The sequence below is a fragment of the Mytilus trossulus genome, unplaced genomic scaffold, assembly GCF_036588685.1.
Source record: "Mytilus trossulus isolate FHL-02 unplaced genomic scaffold, PNRI_Mtr1.1.1.hap1 h1tg000261l__unscaffolded, whole genome shotgun sequence".
Lineage (NCBI taxonomy): Eukaryota > Metazoa > Mollusca > Bivalvia > Mytilida > Mytilidae > Mytilus > Mytilus trossulus.
Genome location: NW_026963321.1, coordinates 32,001 through 55,990, shown reverse-complemented (window position 1 = coordinate 55,990; position 23,990 = coordinate 32,001). Strand labels below are relative to the sequence as shown.

Below are 23,990 nucleotides of genomic sequence, written 5' to 3'. Positions count from 1 at the left end.
TGTTCCATTGCATGATTTATACCCATTTGACACAGGCTGTTTTTGTTTTGTTTGATTCATCATTCCTAATAAGGCTGTTAGTTTTCTCGTTTGAATTGTTTTACATTATCTTATCAGGGCCTTTTATAGCTGACTATGCGGTATGGGCTTTGCTCATTGTTGAAGGCCGTACGGTGACCTATAGTTGTTAATGTTTGTGTCATTTTGGTCTTTTGTGGATAGTTGTCTCATTGGCAATCATACCATATCTTCTTTTTTATATTTGCACATCATTTTTTCCAAGTGTTATATGTCTTAAATTGTATTTTAAACTTAATTATCTTTTTAATTAGAGCGTTCATTTTTTTGCATACACAGGTCCAAGTTCACTTATTTTCATTCTTCTAAATAATCAAAATTTGTATTCATTGAAATGTATACTAAAGTAATTCAACAGTATAACCAAAATCATATATAAAATAGTGTATAATGATGCAAAGCATGAGCCAATAAAAAACAGTATTGTGCCTGCACAATTTCTACTTTCAGAATGATAAAACAGAAAAAACTATATTGACAATCCTGTGTATTGTTAGCTTAATTTTGTTGTAAAATTTAATATAGAAAATGTGGAAAAATGATGAAAATTTTACAGATCATAACTATAAAACAACATTTTTGCTGTAAAAATAGTCAGTTGGCATTTCAACAACCAGACGTATAGTTTCGTCATTTGATCTAAATAATTTGTTTAATACTCCCGGACAGTTCGCATTTGAATTTCATTATTTCTCAAAAGATCACAATTTGAAGTTCGTTTGTCGTCATTTGAACGCATTTTCGTCACAATTGATATAAATTGCCATCAAAAACTTTGGACATTTCCATTTAAAAAATGACTTGAAATAAGTTCCTGTACTTTACATGATTAAACATATTAATCCTTGTCAACACAAATCACAAAAAAAAAAATCACAGACACTGGATTTCTAATAGTATTTCTTTGTCTTTGGTGTCAATGAGGTTGCACATTAGAGCAACAAAAACTTTTTATTTGTTCACTATAGCACTTGTTGTAAAAACATGAGATTGAATAAGATGCATGGTTGTCTTCTTTGAACAATTAAGTCAAGTATAATTCAATATGTGGAAGACGATCTAGATGATTGAGATAATGAAACAATCACTGCCTATAAGTATAAAACACAGTTGTCAGTGAATGCCTTGTACATGAGAGAGACTATGATCATGATGATATGATGGGATGTATACTGTTACATTCATCTAGATTTAGATATACCTGAAATGAAAAAAAATATATTTGAAGAAGTATTACAACTTTAGTTAAAAGTTAACGATGCAGGATGCAAAGTGAGGAGAAAAGCTCACTTGGCCCTTCGGACCAGGTGAGCTAAAAATGGCAAAGTTTACTTAAAACTACTAATTTAGAAGCAGGTTGTCCGATTCATTTGAAAATGTCAGGGCAGACAGATCTTGTCCTGATTAACAATATTACTCCATGTCAGATTTGATGTAAATGCTTTGGTTTCAGAGATATAAGCCAAATCTACATTTTACCCTTATGTTCTATTTTTAGCTATGAAGGCCATTTTGGTTATATCTTTTAAACACTTTACCCCAATGATGATTGTGGCCAAGTTTGGTTAAGTTTGGCCCAGTAGTTTCAGAGGAGAAGATTTTGTAAAAGTTTAGGCTAGGTGAGCTAAAAATAGCCAAATAATTTTGATGAGAGAAACCTGTGTTCAAAACCCATAACAATAAGTTTGTTTCACTTTTTTGTCATAATTCCATAAGATGTATCATCTCAAAGATTAAATGAACCTGCATGTCAAAACGTGGAAGTCGTCAAGTTAAAGTTAAAATAATTTGGAATTTTCTTGTTTTATAAATAATAAAAAAATACAAATCTTCCTTTTGGATATCAAATAGTTATCAAAGGTAACAGGATTATAATTTAGTACGCCAGACGCGCGTTTCGTCTACATAAGACTCATCAGTGATGTTCATATCAAAATATTTATAAAGCCAAACAAGTACAAAGTTGAATAGCATTGAGGATCCAAAATTTCAAAAAGTTGTGCCAAATACGACTAAGGTAATCTATGCCTGGAATAAGAAAATCCTTAGTTTTTCGAAAAATTCAAAGTTTTGTAACAGGAAATTTATTAAAATGACCACATTATTGATATTCAAACAGGAATGCATGACAACTGATGAATTCCAGGAAGACAACTATGAGGATCTGTTTGTGAAATGACAATATAATGTTGTCTTTGTCTGTGGACAAAACTTGGATGAGGATACCATGCATTTTTTGTTTATAACCGTTGAGTAATTATATTTCAAGGATAACGAGACAAAATAGCATACCACTCATATAGCTAGAAATGTGAAACATATTTTTTTTTACATATTTGTGGTCTTGAAAGATATTTTTTACTTTTTTTTCCTACCGACCAACCTGACTTTTTAATGTGAAAAATATGTAAACCAGCAAAATTGAAAAACCCTGGCCTAACAGAAAATATATACAAAATTACACTGACATTTGTATAATATAGACATATATTTGGGAACAAGATTTATAAAGTAAATATCAAACTTTAAATGAATTTATAAAATAAACCATTTTTACTATTTATTTTTTCTGATAATTCCATAATTATAGAATAAATACTTACTTCACCTCTGTTGTCCATAGAGGTCAACATTTGATTAAAATCAATAACAAGGTTATTGAAAGATGGTCGCCCTGATGGATTCTCATGCCAACAGGACTGCATCGTTTTATTAATTTTTTCTGAAGCATATGGAGGTCTGCCCATTCTATGACCTTCTTTTAAAAGTTCAAATAATCTTTCCACAGGTACAGATGGATAAGGATTCCCTCCTAGTGTAAATATCTCCCACAACAATACTCCATAAGACCAACTATGAAAAAAAGATTAAAATTGTAAAGAACAAGGATTAATATATTTATGATTAAATTTAAATTACTTAGTGAATCAAAATATGCTTTTATTTCAACCATCTTTGCAATTTTTTTTTACTTGAAGCAAGGTCCTATAAAAATCAGTCATCATAAAGTATCTGTAAGGCCTTTTTTGGGGGAAAATATTACTGCTGTAGAACCTGTGATATAAATTCGTTAAGGTGGTACCCAACACTTTAACTAAAATTAATTTGGCTCCTTTAATTTTCTTAAAATGTTGACAAAGTATTTACTTTGACCCTTTGACAAAAATATAAAGATTTCCAAAAGTTTGAACCAACCGTTTTATCAGAAAAATTACACTGGTTATTTAGCAGTTTGACAAACACTTATTTTGATCATTGAGAAGCTTAATACTCCCTTATGAACACAACGTCATTAAAACATTCTGCTGATTTTACAGAGTTATCTCCCTGTAGTGTTAGGTACCACCTTAAGATGATGTACAGGCATACATGTCAAGTGACATGATATTCGCGTGTAATACACGCTTTTTTAACGGTTTACACGCGAGGATTTTGTCACATGGCGTGCATTGTACAGTACAATATGAAACAAGTTGAATTAAACTATAGTAGCAGTCTTTTGACCTTTGTTTTCGTAAGACTTAATTTCCAGAACATCTACATCATGTTTCTTATAAATGCTAACACAAATTCTTTATAGAATTTGGAATCATTTCACTGTTTGTTCAAATCTTTCAGTATTTTAGGCTATAAAATAAAATCCTCTGTTCAAAACAGTTCTCTTTTTTATGTTTTTATTAATATCCAATAATGGCACTTTCCCTAGTTAATTAAGATTGTAGTTGAGTGCACCTACACAAGGGTGCAATCAACAGGGGCTTAAAAAAAACTGAAATCCGGTCATGCACACACCTATGAAGACCTGATTCATGTCTTTTGGGGTATTGGTGGCAGAGTGCTCTATAGTGGTAAAAAAAATAACAAACCAGATGCCCCGCAGGGCGCAGCTGTATACTACCGCAGAGTCAAACCTTGAAAAGTTGGGGCAAGTATGGACACCATATAAAAGCTTGATACAGCTCTGAATTTGGATTGTGATTAAATAGTTGACACAATATAGGTTTCTGACACGAATGAATGTGGTCTAAGAACTTAAACATAAAAACTTAAAAATTTCAAATTGGACATTTAAAAACCTATTATGCCCAAATTGGCACCTCAATCAACCAGATGCTCCGCAGGGGGCAGCTTTATACGACAGCAGAGGTTGAACCCTGAACGGTTGGGGCAAGTATGGACACAACATAAAAGCTTGATACAGCTCTGAATTTGGATTGTGATTAAATAGTTGACACAATATAGGTTTCTGACACAGAATGAATGTGGTCTAAGAACTCAAACATAAAAACTTAAAAATTTCAAATTGGACATTTAAAAACCTATTATGGTCCAATATCCAAAATCTAAATATATGGTTAGATTCAGCATATCATAAAACCCCAAGAATTAAATCTTTGATGAAATCAAATAATGTTCAATTTTAGATCCCTTTAGACCTCAATGTGGACCAATTTGATAACCAGGTCCAAATATTAACCAGATGCTCCGCAGGGCGCAGCTTTATACGACCACATAGGTTGAACCCTGAACGGTTGGGGCAAGTATGGACACAACATTCAAGCTGGATTCAGCTCTAAATTTGGATTGTGATTAAATAGTTGACACAGCATAGGTTTTGGACACAGAATGAATGTGGTCTAATGAACTTAAAATATTTTTTTTGTCTTTGAGCAATCACTATGCTGTTGAATATTAATCCTCTCAAAAAAATGTTTGAAGAAATTTTCTTTTTATTTATGAAATCTGAAATGAGAAAAATTAAACCCCCTCCCCCACCATTTTTTTTTCACATCCCCCTTTCCCTTTTTTCAAAGCTGATCTCAATTCAAATTTCTAATGGAGTTTGAAACAATAACTACTCATTTAAATACATCATAAAATATTAAAATGTAACAAAAAGTGCTTGTTATCACTGAATGGTAAAGAGTGTTTTAATTTATCAGTTGGTAGGTTGATTCAACTACTATTCTGGACAAAGAAAGATAACTCCAATCAATTGAAAATTTCTTGCTATTGCACAATATTGTGCAATTAGATATTTCTTGCTATTGCGCAATACTGTGCAATTGAAAATATTTGCTATTGCACAATACTGTGCAATTGAAGATTTCTTGCTATTGCACAATACTGTGCAATTGAACATTTTTTGCTATTGCACAATACTGTGCAATTGAAGATTTCTTGCTATTGCTGAATACTGTGCAATTGAAAATTTCTTGCTATTGCACAATACTTAATATAATAATTTTGGATCCTGATTTGAACCAACTTGAAAACTGGGCCCATAATCAAAAATCTAAGTACATGATTAAATTCAGCATATCAAAAAAGCCAAAGAATTCAATTTTTATTAAAATCAAACTTAGTTTAATTTTGGACCCTTTGGTATTAAATGTAGACCAATTTGAAAACGGGACTAAAAATTAAGAATCTACATACACAGTTAGATTTGGCATATCAAAGAACCCCAATTATTCAATTTTTGATGAAATCAAACAAAGTTTAATTTTGGACCCCGATTTGGACCAACTTGAAAACTGGGCCAATAATCAAAAATCTAAGTACATTTTTAGATTCAGCATATCAAAGAACCCCAAGGATTCAATTTTTGTTAAAATCAAACTAAGTTTAATTTTGGACCCTTTGGATCTAAATGTAGACCAACTGGAAAACGGGACCAAAAATTAAGAATCTACATACACAGTTAGATCAGGCATATCAAAGAACCCCAATTATTCAATTTTTGATGAAATCAAACAAAGTTCAATTTTGGACCCTTTGGGCCCCTTATTCCTAAAAACCTGTTGGGACCAAAACTCCCAAAATCAAACCCAACCTTCCTTTTATGGTCATAAACCTTGTGTTTAAATTTCAAAGATTTCTATTTACTTATACTAAAGTTATGGTGCAAAAACCAAGAATAATGCTTACTTGGGCCCCTTTTTGGCCCCTAATTCCTAAACTGTTCAGACCTCAACTCCCAAAATCAATTCCAGCCTTCCTTTTGTGGTCATAAACCTTGTGTTTAAATTTCATTGATTTCTATTTACTTATACTAAAGTTAATGTGCGAAAACCAAGAATAATGCTTATTTGGGCCCTTTTTTGGCCCCTAATTCCTAAACTGTTTGAACTAAAACTCCCAAAATCAATCCCAACCTTCCTTTTGTGGTCATAAACCTTGTGTCAAAATTTCATAGATTTCTATTTACTTAAACTAAAGTTATAGTGCGAAAACCAAGAAAATGCTTATTTGGGCCCTTTTTGGCCCCTAATTCCTAAAATGTTGGGACCAAAACTCCCAAACTCAATCCCAACCTTCCTTTTGTGGTTATAAACCTTGTTTTAAAATTTCATAGATTTCCATTCACTTTTACTAAAGTTAGAGTGCGAAAACTAAAAGTATTCGGACGACGACGGCGACGACGACGACGACGACGACGCCAACGTGATAGCAATATACGACGAAAATTAAAATTTTTGCGGTCGTATAAAAATCTAAATACATGGTTAGATTCAGCATATTGAAGAACCACATACATTCAATTTTTGTTGAAATCAAACAAAGTTTAATTTTTGACCCTTTGGACCTTAAAGGGAAACTTCGCAAAAAAATCAAAAATTGATATTATGTCCATTCTGTATAAAAATGCTCAAATTCATAGATATTAAAGTTTTATTCTGCTAGATAAGAGATCACCATCGATTTTAAATTTAGAGTATCAATTCTCTCCGTTCTGCCATTTTGTCACCTTTGCCGATTTGAACCCATGATATGTCTAAGGACCAAAACTACAGTAACCAAATGTAGTCGTAATTGCGTGTTGATATCTTGACAATCGTATAACCTGAATAATGTCAGTCGTTATATTCCGCTGATCTCCGTCTAATCTCCGATTGCTACATTAACGATAGGCTATAAGGCCGTTAGAGGGCGCAGAATTATTCGAGTTATCAATCGTACGGCTGTTTAATCCGACTAGTTACTAACTTGATACGGAAAATGTTCTTATTTTTTTAAAAATAACCATGATCTGGTTTTTTTAGACTGATAATATTGGAATTAGTTAAAGTTAAAAAGTCAAATTTCAAATCATAAATAAGTGTTCCATGAAACTTAAATTGTTTTTGAAAATCTAATTAGTTCATTATTCTTTTATGTAATAAACTTGATTCAAATAAATTAGGATCTTCGCTCCACTGATCACCCGCATGGCTAAAGGTATTGTAAGGGGTGAGGTGACACGTCCAGGTATTCCAGCGATTTCCTGTCGAGCTTGCAAATGCATGCATCGTTTCACTTCTTAGGGTATTGATCAGTGTACATGGCCGATAACTTATATCTTTCCATTTTGAACTATTAGGTGTATAATATACATCTCTATCTTGCGTGTCCGAAAGTGATATAATATACACCTGGAAAAAAGTATTGCAACACCAAATTGAAATTGAATTAAAAAAAACACTCATTATTTTTTTGTGATATAATTTGGTAAAATAGAACTAGTTAAACATTATTTAAGTATCACCTGAGTTTAATCAATAAATATCGACTCGATAAGTTTTTATCTGCACATGCAGCTACTGTACCCGTAAACAGCAAAAAAGATGTTTTGATCCTCATTGTTTTCAGCACTTTAAATAACCAAGTTTTTAAAATTATGTGATTGACACCTTATAATGGGTCCTTGACAACTCTTAACTGCAGCAAGATGGCAGATTATCAGCATAAGAGAAGCAGGGATGTCGCTGTAACAACTGCACGCATTGTTGGTCATCACCATTCCACTGAAGTCGTTTTGAGAATAAAAATCAGGCAATAAACGCTGTAAAAGACCTTCCGAGATAATGAAGACCCCCTATACCATTTGCTAGAGAAAATCAAGCATAATGAAGGTTGGTCAGAAGGAAACCCATTGCATACAAGACAATCCTAAAATAGGAGTGGTGGCCATACAAGAGCCTTTTAACAAGAACTGTTCGAGATCAACTCATCACTACTGGTTACCGTGCGATAATACCATTTCGGAGACCTTTGCTAACGAGCAGACTTACAGTTTTCCGTATCCAATGTAGTGCAGAGCTCGCTAAAGTTGGAAATTAGCATCGTGGAGGAAGATCCAATGTTCAAATGGAATTTGGTTCATCTTGCTTGGCCCGATCGTAGCCCGACTTTGAACCATATTGAGCTTATATGGGACACTATTGGGCGGAAAGTGAGCGAAAGGACACCCCAGTTCAAACACAACATGAAATAAACAATTCCCTTCATCAGAAATGGTTGCTGCTACCTTAGCAACAAATTAGTCGATTTATGGCAGGAATCAGAAGACGTTAAGATGCGGTTATCCGTTTGAATGGAGGCTGCGCACAAAGTACTAATTCTTTGGCGTATAACGATCAACCATGATGTGAACAGTCATCTGAAGATTAATTTTGAAATGTCTGACATTGTAAAGTTTGACTACAGTGAAACTTGTCAAATGCGTTTTTTTTGTACAAAAAACACTTCATTTTGTTATTGAAATTGTGGTTATATAAATCATTTTTTTTTAAACATTTTTTTTTCGTTGCAATGCCAATGTTATCCTGAACTATGTTTCAATGATATTATACACATATTTTATTATATTCCATCAAAAAAAAAGAGGCTGATTTTTCAAATTTTAAAAAATCAAGGTGTTGCAATACTTTTTTCCATGTGTATATATAGTCATTACTAAACTCATATGCTTGTTTATGAATAACATTTCTGGTGAAAAGAAAATTATTTATAAAAATATAAATAATACCAAAAAAAAACAACAGATTTGATGAAATAAAAATCTATATACATATTTTTTCCAAGGTTAAATTTGGTAAAATGTAATATATACTTGTTGTCAATGGTGAAGGACAGATTGGAACATGCCAGAAATATTGATTTAAAAAAATGTACGCACTTGTATGCCTGGATAATAAGTTAAAATTAAAATATATACATGTATACATAAAGCATTGTGAGACGAAGAGTATTTTAAGAAGGACATTCCCGATTATGTATAAAGGAGTAAGTTCGGTAAGGGCCATATTTGGCCCCAATTATAAAGTTCATAGTTACAAGACAATAAATGCTTTAAGTTGCCTTAAAGACATGTGAGAAAGTTAAACAGAACTGTTTTTGTCAAAGTTTAATTCTAACACGTTGATTTTTACATCCCAAAAAGGTCAAGATAAGGGATTTTTGTGAAATTTGACAAAATCAGCTGGATTTCAACCAAATAAAGGACCAGGAAACATAGAGCGCAGGCGTCGACAAGCTTAATATTCAAATAAGACATGTGAAATGTCTTCACAAACATTATTTTAAAAGATCTTTGTTGTCGACGTATGCGCTCTATGTTTCCTGTCCAATAATCTATGGAAATTTACCCAGTTTCATTGATTTTTTCGTGAAAAATCAATATGAGTACAACTTGTGACGTCATAATGAAACGCAGGAGCGTGAAATTTTCAATAAAATGGCTTATATCCTATCTAGTCAATGTATTAGCTATAATTTATCGTGATATTGGTAAATAAATCCGAATTTGAAATTTGCGCTAAAAAAGGGGGCCATTTTAGGACCTTATCGAACATACTCCTTTTGTTGATGTTTTTCACACTTGAAAAGCATTGGACCCTTTGGACCTTAATGTAGACCCATTTGAAAACAGTACAAAAAATAAAGAATCTGAATATACGGTTAGATTTAGCTTATCATCAGAGAACCCCAAATAATTCATTTTTTGATGAAATCAAACAAAGTTTAATTCTGGACCCTTTTGGCCACGAATTGATAAGGACCAAAACTCCCAAAATCAATTCAAATCTTCCTTTTGTGGTCATAAACCTTGTGTTAAAATTTCATAGATTTCCATTTAATTATACTAAAGTTATTGAGCAAAAAACAAGAAAAATGCTTATTTTGGACCTGTTTTTGGCCTCTAATTCCTAAACTGTAGGGACTAAAACTCTCAAAATCAATCTCGACCTTCCTTTTGTGGTCAAAAACCTTGTGTATATATTTCATAGATTTCTATTTCCTTTTACTTAAGTTTGAGTGCGAAAACCAAATATCTTCGGACACCAACAACGACGACATTGACGCCGAGGCCAACATGATACCTATATACAACCAAAAAATTCACAATTTTTGCGGTTGTATGAAAACTGCAAAAATTCTGTGGCAGCAGCCCAACAATGGGTTATTAAAAATTGTCTGAAAATTTCAGGGCTGATAAATCTTGACGAATTGAACAATTTTACGCCATGTCAGATTTGCTAAGTAAAAGCTTTAGTTTTTGAGAAATATGCCAGAATAGGCATTTGACACCTTTTATAAACTAGATACCTTAAGAAACATTTATTTAAAGGTTTAAGATATTTGGCCTAGTAGTTTCAGAGGAAAAGATTTTTGAAATATGAATCTAGACAGAAGACCACAGACACCAAGTGATGGCATAAGCTCACATGGGGCCAAAAGCTAGTGAGCTAAAAAATGGCAGCAACTAAATTTTCCAAAAGCAGTACTTATAATGTGGCATTTAAATGTTCTTTGATAATGTTTTTAAAACAATCAACTTTACATTGGAGAATCCAGAGGGGGGTTTCGGGGGTTGAAACCCCCCTTTTTTTTGGCAGATCAATGCATTTGAATGGGGACAAATAGTTGGAACACCCCCTTTGTCCTGGGTTGGGAACCCCCATTTTTAAATTGGCTGGATCCGCCCCTGACTTTATATCGTTCTGAAGATAACATTTAACATGTATTTTTGTTAGAAGTGAAAACAACAACTTGAATAATTAACTTACACATCACTCTTGGAAGTATATTTTCTGTCAAATAATGCCTCTGGAGCCATCCATTTCACAGGTAGTCGACCCTGCAATATAAACATTATCCATTAATACTTATTGCATGATGGCTGCTTAAAATCCAATGGCCAAAGTATATATGCATGTTTAGGTTTTATATACCTATATGGAGTTATTTTCTTTCAGAACGACAGGTCATTCTTTTTCAGAATCAACCCGGACGATACCATGTTTCAATGAAATATGCTCAAAGGCATAAAATAATAACCTGTGTGAGATCATTATTTTCCTTGATAAAAATGCAATCTATAATTTACTTCAAAATTTTATTCGTCCGATAGTTTTTTGTTGCTGATTTGGAAATTAATATTTTAAAGTTCAATCGATGATAGATGAAAAAGAAACCTTCATTGCCCGAATTTTAATTTTAGAAACAAATAACGTGAAGCTTTGTTAATTTATCGCTACAATAAAGAAACATTATCATATACATGAGATGAATTTTAATACAGACTTTCATAAATAACAAGAGGCTCTCAAGAGCCTGAATCTCTCACTTTAATTTTTTGGGTAAAATCTCTCATCAATGATTATTTTGGCTTTTCAATTTATTTAAATGTTCTTTGAATCGTCCTATTTTCTTCAAAAGCAAAAAAAAAAATTCATTTTCTCCTATGTTCTATTTTAGCCATAGGAGCTATGTTTCTTGACATACAAGGAAATAAAATATAAAATTTAAACTAGATACTCTGAAACTCATTTAGCCTAAGTTTGGCTGAAATTGATACAGCAGTTTCAAAAGAGAAGATTTTTTAAAGTAAGTCAACATGATGAACAAATTGTGAAAAAAGTCTTTAAAGGGCAATAACTCCTTTTTGGTCAAATTGACTTATTTGTAGATCTTACTTTGCTTAACATTTTTGCTATTAACAGTGTATCTGTATCTATAATAATATTCAAGATAATAACCAAAAACTGCAAAATTTCTTTAAAATCATCAATTCAGGGGCATTATACCTGAAAAACCAGTTACCCAATTCGGCTAGAAATTTCAGGACAGGTAGACCTTGACCTAATAAATACTTTAACTTCTTGTCTTATTTGCTCTAAATGCTGGAGTTTTTGAGATATGAGCCAAAACTGCATTTTACCCTGTGTTCTATTTTTAGCCATGACGGCCATGTTTTTTGACGAAATAGAAAATAAAACACAAACTTTATTTTATACACCCTACTGATCATTCAGTTGAAGTTTGGTTGAATTTGGTGGAGTAGTTTTAGAGGAGAACATTTTTTAAAGTTAGCAAATATAATGAACAAATTGTGAAAATTTGTCATTAAAGAACCCCTTAAGGGGTCAATTGACAATTTCGGTTATTTGTAGATCTTACTTTGCTGATCATTTTTGCTGTTTACAGTTTGTCTTTATCTATAATAATATTCAAGATAATGACCAAAAACTGCAAAATTTCCTTAAAATTACCAATTAAGTGGCAGCAACCCAACAATGGGTTGTTTGATTCATCTGAAAATTTCAGGGCTGATAGATGTTGACCTAATGAACATTTTTGCCCTCATGTCAGATTTGCTCTAAATGCTTTCCTTTTTGAGATATAAGCTAAAAACTGCATTTGACCCCTATGTTCTATTTTTAGCAATGGCGACCATGTTTGTTGATAGATCAAAACTTCGGATACAATTTATGAACTAGATACCCTAAGGAACATTCAGTTAAAGTTTGGAAGTATTTGGCCTAGTAGTTTCAGAGGAGAAGATTCTTGAAATAGTTTATGACGACAGACGATGACGGACGACGACAGACGCCAAGTGATGGCATAAGATGGAGTCACACTGAATAGATTGGTTGATTGTTGGTTGCTTGCTTAACGTCCAGTGGCAAATATTTCATGCATGTTCAGGACGATAAACGCTGAATAGGAAATCAAAGGTATACAATTATATCCTGATTATCTGTTAATAAAATGTATTGCTATTCAAAAGACAATCTTTCTGAATTTTTCATTCGATTCAATTAAAATTTTAAAAAAAATAACCACTTTTCCGCGATAGAAATGACATTACAAATAGAAAAAAAAACCATACCCCTCCCCCTTTTCCATAAACTAAGTGGTAAAATAAATTACTTACAATGTGTCTTGTATTTGTCATACACCGTTATCGGATGGTAACAATACATTTGTGTCTTACTTCATGCAGTTACAGTAATATTCTTATTGTGTATGGATAATATTTTTTAAAAGGTTTATATCTAGATTAATTAGTGAGTTTTATTTCACATTCTAACTGAGTCGTAGGGTGTATTAAAACCTGAACGCATTAGAAAGGAATATCCCACTTTAGTGTTGTCGGTAAAATAGGATACTAAATTTTGCAAATCTTTATAAAAACTTTTTTTTTTTGACGGTATATAAGTCAGATAATGCATATTTTAAGGTTTTTCTTGTCGTAGAACACCTCTCGGGTTGTCAGGATTGCTCAGAGAAAGACCTCCCTACGGTCGGTCTTTCATTTGATCAATCCTGACACCCCTCAGGGTGTTCTAGGACAAGAAAAACCTTAAAATAAGCATTATCTATAACATAATGTTAACAATATGAATTTATAATACTTTGTGTTGAATTCTTAACTGAACTAAAATCTTATTTTTATACCTTACATTATATAGTAATTAGTTGATTGGCTAATACCGAATCATGTGTCATAGTTTAATTTCAATGTATTTTCTAACAAAAAATATGTCCAGAGTACACAGATGCCCCACTTGCACTATCATTTTCTATGTTCAATGGACCATGAAATTGGGTAAAAATCTAATTTGGCATTAAAATTAGAAAGATCATACCATAGGGAAAGTGTGTTTTAAGTTTCAAGTTGATTGGACTTCAAAATCTTAAACCTGGAGCAGAACAGATGGAAGAACAGACAGACAGATGCCCAGACTGGAAAACTGGGGTATAAAGTATGTTCCCTTGAATTTGACAGTTGCAGGTAATTAATCCTATATTTTATTACAGTACATTAAACATTTATGAGTGGTTAACATTTATCTTTGGTATTTCAAAAAACCATTACTTTTTATTTTGGGTTTCAGTAGAATTTTTTGGAAACTTGAGGTTACTAAAGCGTATAACACATATTAAATAAGGGGGTATTTGATTGGTTAACTTCAAGTGATGGTTATTTTCTTATATGCAATGAAATGTCATGTCAAATTTTTTATGAAAAGTGCAAATTTAACAGACTGATTGGGGGAAATCAATGGTCGTATTACACCTTTAGTTTTTGTTCAAAAATTTCAGGGCAGATAGATCAAAGCCTAATGAACATTTCAACTCATTTCAGATTTACTGTAGATGTTTTAGTTCCAGAGATATAAGCCAAAAACTACATTTTACCCCTTTGTTCTATTTTTAGCCATGACAGCCATTTTTGATAGTCAGGGTCTTAAATTTAAGACACAATTTTCTGAACTATATATACCAATAGTGATTAAGTCCAAGTTTGGTAACATTTGGTTTATTAGTTTTAGAGAAAAAGATTTTTGTAAAAAGTAATGGACAATGACAACGACAGACAACTGACACAAAGTATTGAGAAAAGTTATCTTGACCCATAGGGCTAGGTGAGCTTTAAATGTCTTACATCTCCAGTCTTTCTGTAATAATCCACATTGGTAAGATTTCTGGTCAAACCAAAATCTGCTATTTTAATTACATCTTCAGTAACTAACACATTTCTTGCAGCTAAATCTCTGTGAATACACTGTAATAGAAAAACAAAAACTATTAAATCATATTTAAACTTGACCTCTTTGTCCATACAAGAAGGAGTGCTCTAGTGTTACTTATCTATTCTCTACATGAGCAATCACAAAGAAATTATTTTTTACCACTACAAGCTGACAAAATATGCATTTTTCAGTTTAGCTTTTTACCAAATATGAAGCTAACAAAAAAAAATCAGACTAGAGGCTCTTACGAGCCTGCGTCACTCACCTTGGTCTATATTCATATTAAACAAAGGACACAGATGGATTCATGACAAAATTGTGTTTTGATGATGGTGATGTGTTTGTAGATCTTACTTTATTGAACATTCTTGCTACTTACAATTTTCTATATAAACTTGGCCCATTTGTTAGAGAGGAAAATATTTTGTAAAATTAAACAAAATTTACCAAAGTCTAATGAAAATTGTTAAAAAAAAATTGACTATAAAGGGCAATAACTTCTTAAGGGTTCAACTGACCATTTAAACAAAATTTCCTTTAAGATATTAGCTTTTGATCATAAACAAGCTTAAATATAGTCTCTGATGCATGATTTTTTTTATTATTAATTGTTTTTGGCTTTTAACTAGCTGTCAGTACTCTCAAATCGTATTTTCTTGTTAATATAACCTGTTGATACTTTTCATAATGTTTTTTTGTTATTTTATGTGGATCTTGTCTTGATTTGATTTTTTAAACCAGCTTTGATTAGGCCAACTAAAATTAATTAGTAGATTTTCATCCAAATTTTTGAAAAAAATGGGGCGGGTGGGAGGATTTTATTTTTTAAATTTTATTTCATATAAAACCTTCTTGTCACGTGTTATTCATATATGCAGTATAATTATAAGCTTATATCATGTAAATACATCCATAAAGTATTTTATATAAGACAATAACAATCAAAACCAAGGAGTAACCAGAGACTCATAAAACTAAAAGACATTTACATCAACAGTTACAAATAATAAGTAGGAAACAACACGAACTCCACTAAATTCCTGGAGTGAAATCAAATGCTCCTGAAGGGTAAGCATTACCTGCACCATATACGACACCCGTCATGTTATTTCTTTGTTCAGCTCGGTAATGATAGAAGGTTGTTACGACTGAGGAAGAATATCACAGAGATATATATGATTGCTGACACACTTTTGTCATAATGGCCTATCAGCTCATGATGGCGACATGCTTGAGTGATGACCTTAATTTGATTGATTTATAGCCCTGTCTTAGCAACTTTTGAGAAAGCAGTATTCCTCGTTCAACAAAAATCAACATACTTTGAGCTAGATTTAGAGTCACGTATCAATTGAGACACATATACTCCATATGCTGGTGCCGCTTTTTGAAATTCATAAATATATATGATTTGGCAACCACTGTTCTACATGTAATTGCCACTTTAGAAACCTTTTTTATAGAACACAGCAGAAATGTGGAGAAATGCTCTCTTCAGATGGACTACCTACATCAAATGTATTTCTTTCTAAGCACTGTTTTGTTGTCCTAATAAAATGAAGCAAATGCATTGGTATGCAATGCTAGTACGATAAGTACAGAATAAAATGAAAAAACTCAAACGGTGTTGAAATAATAGGCTTGGTCCTTAATATGCAAGATGCATATATAGTTACAATGTAGAACATAAAGTTGTTTAATGACTCTATCATGTGTATTGGGAAAGATAATGTTTGCTGTTTTTTCTACAAAAAACGAAAGACATGGCTAATTCTTAATCTAAGAGCTTGCTAAAATTAATAAATTAAAAAAGCGTATGTTTGTCGATTTTCTGAACTCAATATACGGTCACCAATCTAAAAAGTTCCATGCTCGTGTCAATTTCTTTATTCCAGTCAAATGTGTTCCACGATTCTTACGCTTTTGGGTTTCATTCACAGTCCAAATTTCTTGACACAAAGTCATGGTATAAATAAAATAGATCGAAGGTGTGACTTGCGGTGATTTGCGTTCTTGAACACAGCGTATTACTCGTAACCCGAATATTTCATGCCCTTCTCGTAATCAATCTCTATTCTCGGTAAATGATGTTGTCATCATAGATCAGCAGAATATATTGACTTAATCATTCAGTAAGAATACTCTAAGATTACGAAAACCGAAATTTGAAACAGGAAATTTTACATGAAACGAAATTATCAACAGTTACCGGTAACGGAAATGAACAAAATCCGGAAATCGTAATTTTTTCAAAAATAAAACAAGAATGTGTCCTCAGTACACGAATGCCCCACTCGCACTATCATTTTCTATGTTCAGTGGACCGTGAAATTGGGGTAAAATCTCTAATTTGGCATTAAAATTAGAAAGATCATATCATAGGGAACAAGTGTACCAAGTTTGAAGTCGATTGGACTTCAACTTCATCAAAAACTACCTCGACCAAAAACTTTAACCTGAAGCGGGACAGACGGACGAACGAACGAACGAACGGACGAACGAACGGACGCACAGACCAGAAAACATAATGCCCCTCTACTATCGTAGGTGGGGCATAAAAAATCGGGGCGGGAAGATTTCAGAGGGGCAGGCGGGGATGAAAATCTATCAATTAATTTTAATTGGCCTTATTTGGAATATCTACTAATTTTCACTTCTTTTTTTCTTCAAAAAAGTGATTATTTTCGAAGGGTTAAATATTTCGTGGTGGTGTCTTGCCATGGCTTTGTTTGGACTTGTTTGCTTGCTTTTTGGCCTTGAATGTTTGTCCCTAATATTTTATTAACTGTACATTTGCATTCAGGTATCGCAGTTCATATTTATTCGTTCATAGTGTGCTAATTTATGTTTTTTGATTGAGTTATAAGCCTTCCAATTGATATTTTATCGTGTGGTTTTCTATGTTGTGATGTTATGCTATTGTTTCAGAAAAAGGGAGAAGGTTTGGTACCATTAAAACGTTTATTCCCACTGCACCTGTCCTAAGTCAGGAATCTGATGTTGTCGTTTGTTTATGTGATTTATACATGTATCTCGTTTCTTGTTTTTTTATATATATTAGACCGTTGGTTTTCCTGATTGAATGGTTTTACATTAGTAATTTTGGAGCCCTTTATAGCTTTTTGTTCTGTGTGAGCCAAGGCTCCGGATTGAAAGCTGTACATTGACCTATAATGCATATGGTTTACTTTTATAAAGTGTTAATTTGATGGAGAGTTGTCGCATTGGCACTCACACCACATCTTCCTATATCTATTTTGTGCAAATTAGAAATAGTATAAGAAAGTTATTAAAATTTCAAAAACTTAAACCACAGAGTGAATGTGTTGTTTCCTAGCGGAAGATCTAATATAAAAAAGAAGATGTGGTATGATTGCCAATGAGACAACTATCCACAAAAGACCAAAATGACACAAACATTAACAACTATAGGTCATCGTACGGCCTTCAACAATGAGCAAAGCCCATACAGCATAGTCAGCTATATAAGGCCCCAATACAACAATGTAAAACAATTCAAACGAGGAAAACTAACGGCCTTATTTATGTAAAAAAATGAACGAAAAACAAATATGTAACACATTAACAAACGACAACCACTGCATTACAGGCTCCTGACTTTGGACAGGCACATACATAAATAATGTGGCGGGGTTAAACATGTTAGCGGGATCCCAACCCTCCCCCTAATCTGGGACAGTGGTATAACAGTACAACATAAGAACGAACTATAAAAATCAGTTGAAAAAGGCTTAACTCATCAGATGGACAAAAAATACAAGTGGACGTGGCCGGGTAATAAGTCCATTTAAAAGTAAAATACAGAAAAACATGGATTTATTTTTTTACAAAATTTACTTCTGGCTACTGTTTTATGATCATAAACAAGCTAATGTCAAAGTTTGGTACAAACCCAGGATATTTTAAGAAAGTTATTGCAATTCTAAAAACTTTAACTACAGAGTGAATATAATGTTTCACTGCAGAAAATTTAAGTCCATTTATACGTAAAATATGGAAAAAATGGAACTTTATTTTTACAAAATTTACTTCTGGATACTATCTTCTGACCATAAACGAGCTTCTGTTCAAGTTTGGTACAAACCCAGTATAGTTTAAGAAAGTTGTAAAAATTTTAAAAAGTTAAACCACAGAGTGATTGTAATATTTCACCGCAGAAAATTTAAGTCCATTTGTATGTAAAATACGGAAAAAATGAACTTTTTTTTTGTACAAAATTTACTTCTTGATTTATGATCATAAACAGTGTGGAAGTTCAGTATAGTTTAAGAAAGTTATTAAAATTTTAAAAACATTAAACCACAGAGTGAATATTTGAGGACACAGCTGCCGCTGACGTGGACGGAATGTAGGATTGCTATGTCTCACTTTTTCAACTAAAGTCGAAGGCTAGACAAAAAGCACAATATCATGAAGCTATGAAGATTCTCTTTATGTTCTAATAACATAATAATAACTCTCATCTTTTTAATCAAAGAATAAATTAGCATTAAAGGTCTATAAACTAAAAGTATTCACAAAAAAGTTTAAATCTAAATCTAACCTTTCTATATGCCAGGTATTCCATTCCTCTGGCTATCTGGTAGGCATATGATATCAAGTCTTTTTCTGTTAATGGTTTGAATGAGCCTTTTTCTAAATCTTGCTTTTTGTATCCTGCAGAATTATGTGGTCTTCTTGATCTCAAGTAGTCTCGCATGTTACCATGTGGAGCAAGTTCAACCAATACATATAATGGCCCTGAAATTATACAATTTTCTGACAATTTCTTATACTGTTTCTTCATAGTTTTCAAGAGAACATGGTTAACCTAAGATTGACAATTGTGAATACAAATGTACACATATATGTCTACTTTTTATCATGTCTTTATTATCATCAGATTACATATTTGATATCCTTGTATAAATAACTTTAAAGTCATGAAACCTCAAATTAAAAAAAACATGCAAATGTTTTTTTATAACAAAATGGATAGTTTTCATTATTAAACCTATGTACATATATTTTTTTCTGAAGAAAATTCTTTAATTTGTCCACATTTAGAAAAAGTTTACATTTTTAATTGATTGCTTCCAGGAAGCAATTTGCCAACGTATTTTCCACATGCAAAGTGACCTTAGCGTGAACCATTGTGTAAAAATCCTGTGATGGCAATATGCATGATTCTGTCACTGAAATAAACTATTATTTGATTGTTCATGTAAAACATGTGCTCAATATCCATGCTTTTTTGTTGATTGTTTACTATAAGGTGACAAGGTAAAATTCAGAATCAAAACATGACATTTAATGAGCTGCCATATTTGTTAAATCATAACAGACAGAAAGAAAAAAAATTGACAATTATATGATATATTTCCATAAAAAATGTGCACAGAGGACTAAGTTTATGATATATACATGCATTGGTTCAAGAATTGGATAAACTTTATTTTTCACCAGTCACTCGTTTCATGTGACTTTAAAAAAACCATATTAATCAATCTACTAATTTCTGTTCTTCTGATGTTGCAAAAATACAAAGTTTCTATTACTGTTAGCTGCTATATGAAGGACCAACTTTTCCATTGTAATATATATGTAGTACTTGAAGGTGTGATGGGGATGCTGAAGTGGGATGGTCAAACTGAAGTTTGATGGCCACACTGAAGTGGGATGGTATGCACTGAAGTATGAAGGTCCTTTCGCTGAAGTGCAATGGTTTGGCTTGACGTTTGAGTATTGTGACATTTTCTAATACTACGTTACATCAAATACAATAGAATAATAAATAAAACAGGGATTCTAAGCAGGAGAATAAGATTGTGTTGATAAAAGTTTCATGCAAGTAGATAAAAAATGCATGCGATCAAGTAAAGGATAATTAAAGTAACTAACGATTCTAGTCTCGAACAGTGTTCTGCAATGCAGGTGGATATTTAACCCCGCCACATTATTTATGTTTGTGCCTGTCCCAAGTCAGGAGCCTGTAATTCAGTGGTTGTCGTTTGTTTAAGTGTTACATATTTGTTTTTCGTTCATTTTTTTAAATAAATAAGGCCGTTAGTTTTCTCCTTTGAATTGTTTTACATTGTCTTATCGGGGCCTTTTATAGCTGACTATATGCGATATGAGCTTTGCTCATTGCATGTTGAAGGCCGTACGGTGACCTATAATTGTTAATGTTTGTGTCATTTTGGTCTTTTGTGGATAGTGGATAGTTCTCACATTGGCAATCATACCACATCTTTTTTTTTAAACTACCTTGACCAAAAACTTAAACCTGAACGTACGAAGGAAGGAACGAACGAACGGACAGACAGACGGAAGGACAGACGGACACATAGACCAGAAAACATCATGCCCCTCTACTATCGTAGGTGGGGCATAAAAATATGGTAGCCTAGGTGTACTGAATATAGTAAAGTGCTTTTTTTACAGATTTAGTGAAATATTTGTGATAGACTACAGATTTGATGTACAAAGCTCTTCACATTTTACATACATCAATTAGGCCGTTTAACCAGAGCCATGAATACAAGATATGCTGCACTTTTTTATGTGATAATCTACATTTCTCTATATTCAGAGTTCACAAATGGTTTATTAAATTTGATTAAAAACAGAAACACAAATATCAGGAATAATAAAGCTGTCAGATAGAAAGTCAGCATGCCACTTAGAAATAAAATGTAAACTGCTTTAAAATGCTTATTATAGCCGTAGAATGCCAAAATGACATTTTAAAAGAATTTCTGTAAACTAAAGATGTAAATCCTTTACTTTGATTGAGTTTGACAAATTGAAGCCAGCAAATCATTCAGGAAAGTTGCTAAAGTACAGAATCTAGATTTCAGGAATCCATTTCTTAGGCCCAAGAACACAGTTATTTCGTAGTGCATTTCTTTTAGACAATGAATTCAAATTGAAAAAAATTGCACCAGCTCATTCTCAAAAAGATTTTTACAGTGAAGTGTACAACCAGTGAGACAAATAATATCAAAATTAATTAGAAATTTCTACCAGCTCTAAATCAAAATATTGACAATTCTGTGTTAAGGGGGTGGAATAAGTGGAGAAATTTGATTGGTTAAGTTCCAGTGATGGTTATTTTCTTGTATGCAATCAAATGTTATGTTAAATTTTTTCTATAGTACTGGACAGGATAAAACTTTACTCATGCCAAGTATATCTTTATTTGTAACAAAGATAAATTCTGCACATTTTTTCTAAAAGTGCAAATTTAACAAATACTATGGTCGAGTTGTTGTCGCTTTGACACATTCCCCATTTCCTTTTTCAATTTTAATAGGGAAAAATCAATGGTGGTATTACACCTAGAGCAAATCTGACATGTGTGGGTAATCTTCTTTCTATGAAACTACTGAGACACATTTAACCATACTTGACCATAATAATTAATATGTTTTTTCTTTAAAAAATGTATCAGATGACCCCACCTTCCAACCCTCATGGCCCACATGAATAAAAATGGAACATAGGGGTAAAATGCAGATTTTTGTATATATCTCTGAAACTAACCCATTTGGAGCAAATCCGACAGGGGGCAGTTGATGGTTTTCTCAGAGCATGGGTCCTGTGTAATTTCGAGGAGAAGATTTTTTAAAAAGTTAACGGACATTGAATATGGACGACAGACAACAAGTGCTGCCCATTGGACCAAGATCTTGTTTAACCCTTAAAGTACACCACTTACCATTTTGTGTACAACATCCCAGGAAATTAATGATATTTTCATGGCATCCTATTAATTTCATCACTTCCATTTCTTGCATTAAATCTGTCAATTCTCTATCGGTTGCATCCTCTAAAATATTTAAATAATATTGACAATTATTAATGGATAAAACCATTGGTCACATTCAAAGAATACTGTGGATTCATTCATTTTCATGGATTGCTTAAAACTTGCATAATCGTGGATATTTGATTTTGTAATTTTTCCAATCTCTGTATTCAAAGCCTATTCAAAATATGTTATTCAATGAACATTTGAATTCAATGTTCACCTGTACCCACGAAAATTGGTATCAAACTAATGTTAATGAATCAAAAGTAATTTGTCCCAACCCAGGACAAAGAGGGGTTCCATTTACTATATGTCCCCATTCAAAAACATTGATCAGGAACCCTCCCCTTGCAGTGGCGTAGCTTGCATGTATGCTCAGATGCTCAAGCATCCACATCATTTTGACAAAACAAAATTAAAAAAAACAGCAGTTTAACTCGGAAGTATCAAAATGTAACAAGGCTGAGGATATGAGGATAACGTCCAGTCATTTTCGAAGCAGTATGCCTGGTCTTTTATTTAGGATAATTTAGTTTGATAGTTGAATCGCAGAATAGTGTTTCAAGTTAACTTTTGTTCGTATAAATAGTCTATGTCATCAGCTAAGGCAAGCGGAGAGGACTGATATGCAGACCCGTGGACATGTTTCATCTGAAATTGAACCTAGTGGAGGGATGGCTTCTCATTTGACTAGTAGTAACTAACAACTAAAACACCATATCCTGATATCGTTTCTTGCGACATTGTAAACGACGTGATAAAACAAATCAATTTGTAATAGATCGTGATAAGTCCTAGGCTTATGAATTCCCGTTTCTATTTAGGTTATAATACTAATTTTATTTTAATTCAGTAAAGAACAAAGATCCAATATTCCTCGCCATGCACATTACATGTCATATTTTATCTATCAAAGGCCAAGGAACAAGGGAATAACTAAAAAAAACTTTTATTTCTTTTTCTTTTTTATTTCTAATATCTAAAAAGAAATAAAAGCTTCACAGCAAATGAAATGGGATTTCCATTACAATTTATATTTCAAAGGGACATTACTAGTTAAAAATATTTGATTACGAATTATTTTCAAAATTGTCAAAGACATTGCGCTTATGATATGAGTTTCACTTAATCTGACAAGAATTGTACACATGAGAGTGCTAACAAGACCGGACGATCGGACGCCCGGTATTTTTATGTCTCCTGCATGCGTTTAGCTCAGTAATAAAAAATCCAAGGTTGTAGACTCAAATTCCTGGAAAGAGAAGTCACTTCAGTTCCTATACTCAGAAGTTCCTAAATTATACAGAAGTGCCGCTGTAATGGAGTCCGTTTAAAAGGTTTTTGATATGTCAAATAGAAGATTGGGGGGGAAACTTTACATCAAATATTTATGAATTGAATAATGGTAGTTTCAAGGAAACAATAAAATTTGGTTAAAAATATAAATATATGAATTGGTGGGTATTTTGAATTTAAACAAAAATCTAACTAGTGTCGGCTTCTGGGGGAGTACA

The 23,990-nt window shown here is 32.6% G+C and overlaps 1 protein-coding gene across 1 annotated transcript in view; it reads right to left on the bottom strand.

The window, feature by feature from the left end:
- Positions 1-311: 311 nt before the first annotated feature.
- Positions 312-23,990, bottom strand: part of LOC134701703 (fibroblast growth factor receptor 2-like) — a 44,065-nt gene continuing 20,386 nt past the window's right edge. The window contains exons 9-14 of the mRNA XM_063562836.1: positions 22,384-22,494; positions 19,228-19,424; positions 14,576-14,695; positions 10,911-10,981; positions 2,682-2,931; positions 312-1,279 (exon numbers count right to left, since the gene is read on the bottom strand). Of these exons, the coding sequence (XP_063418906.1) occupies positions 1,226-1,279; positions 2,682-2,931; positions 10,911-10,981; positions 14,576-14,695; positions 19,228-19,424; positions 22,384-22,494 (803 nt within the window). The 3' untranslated portion in view covers positions 312-1,225. The remainder of the gene's footprint in view (positions 1,280-2,681; positions 2,932-10,910; positions 10,982-14,575; positions 14,696-19,227; positions 19,425-22,383; positions 22,495-23,990) is intronic.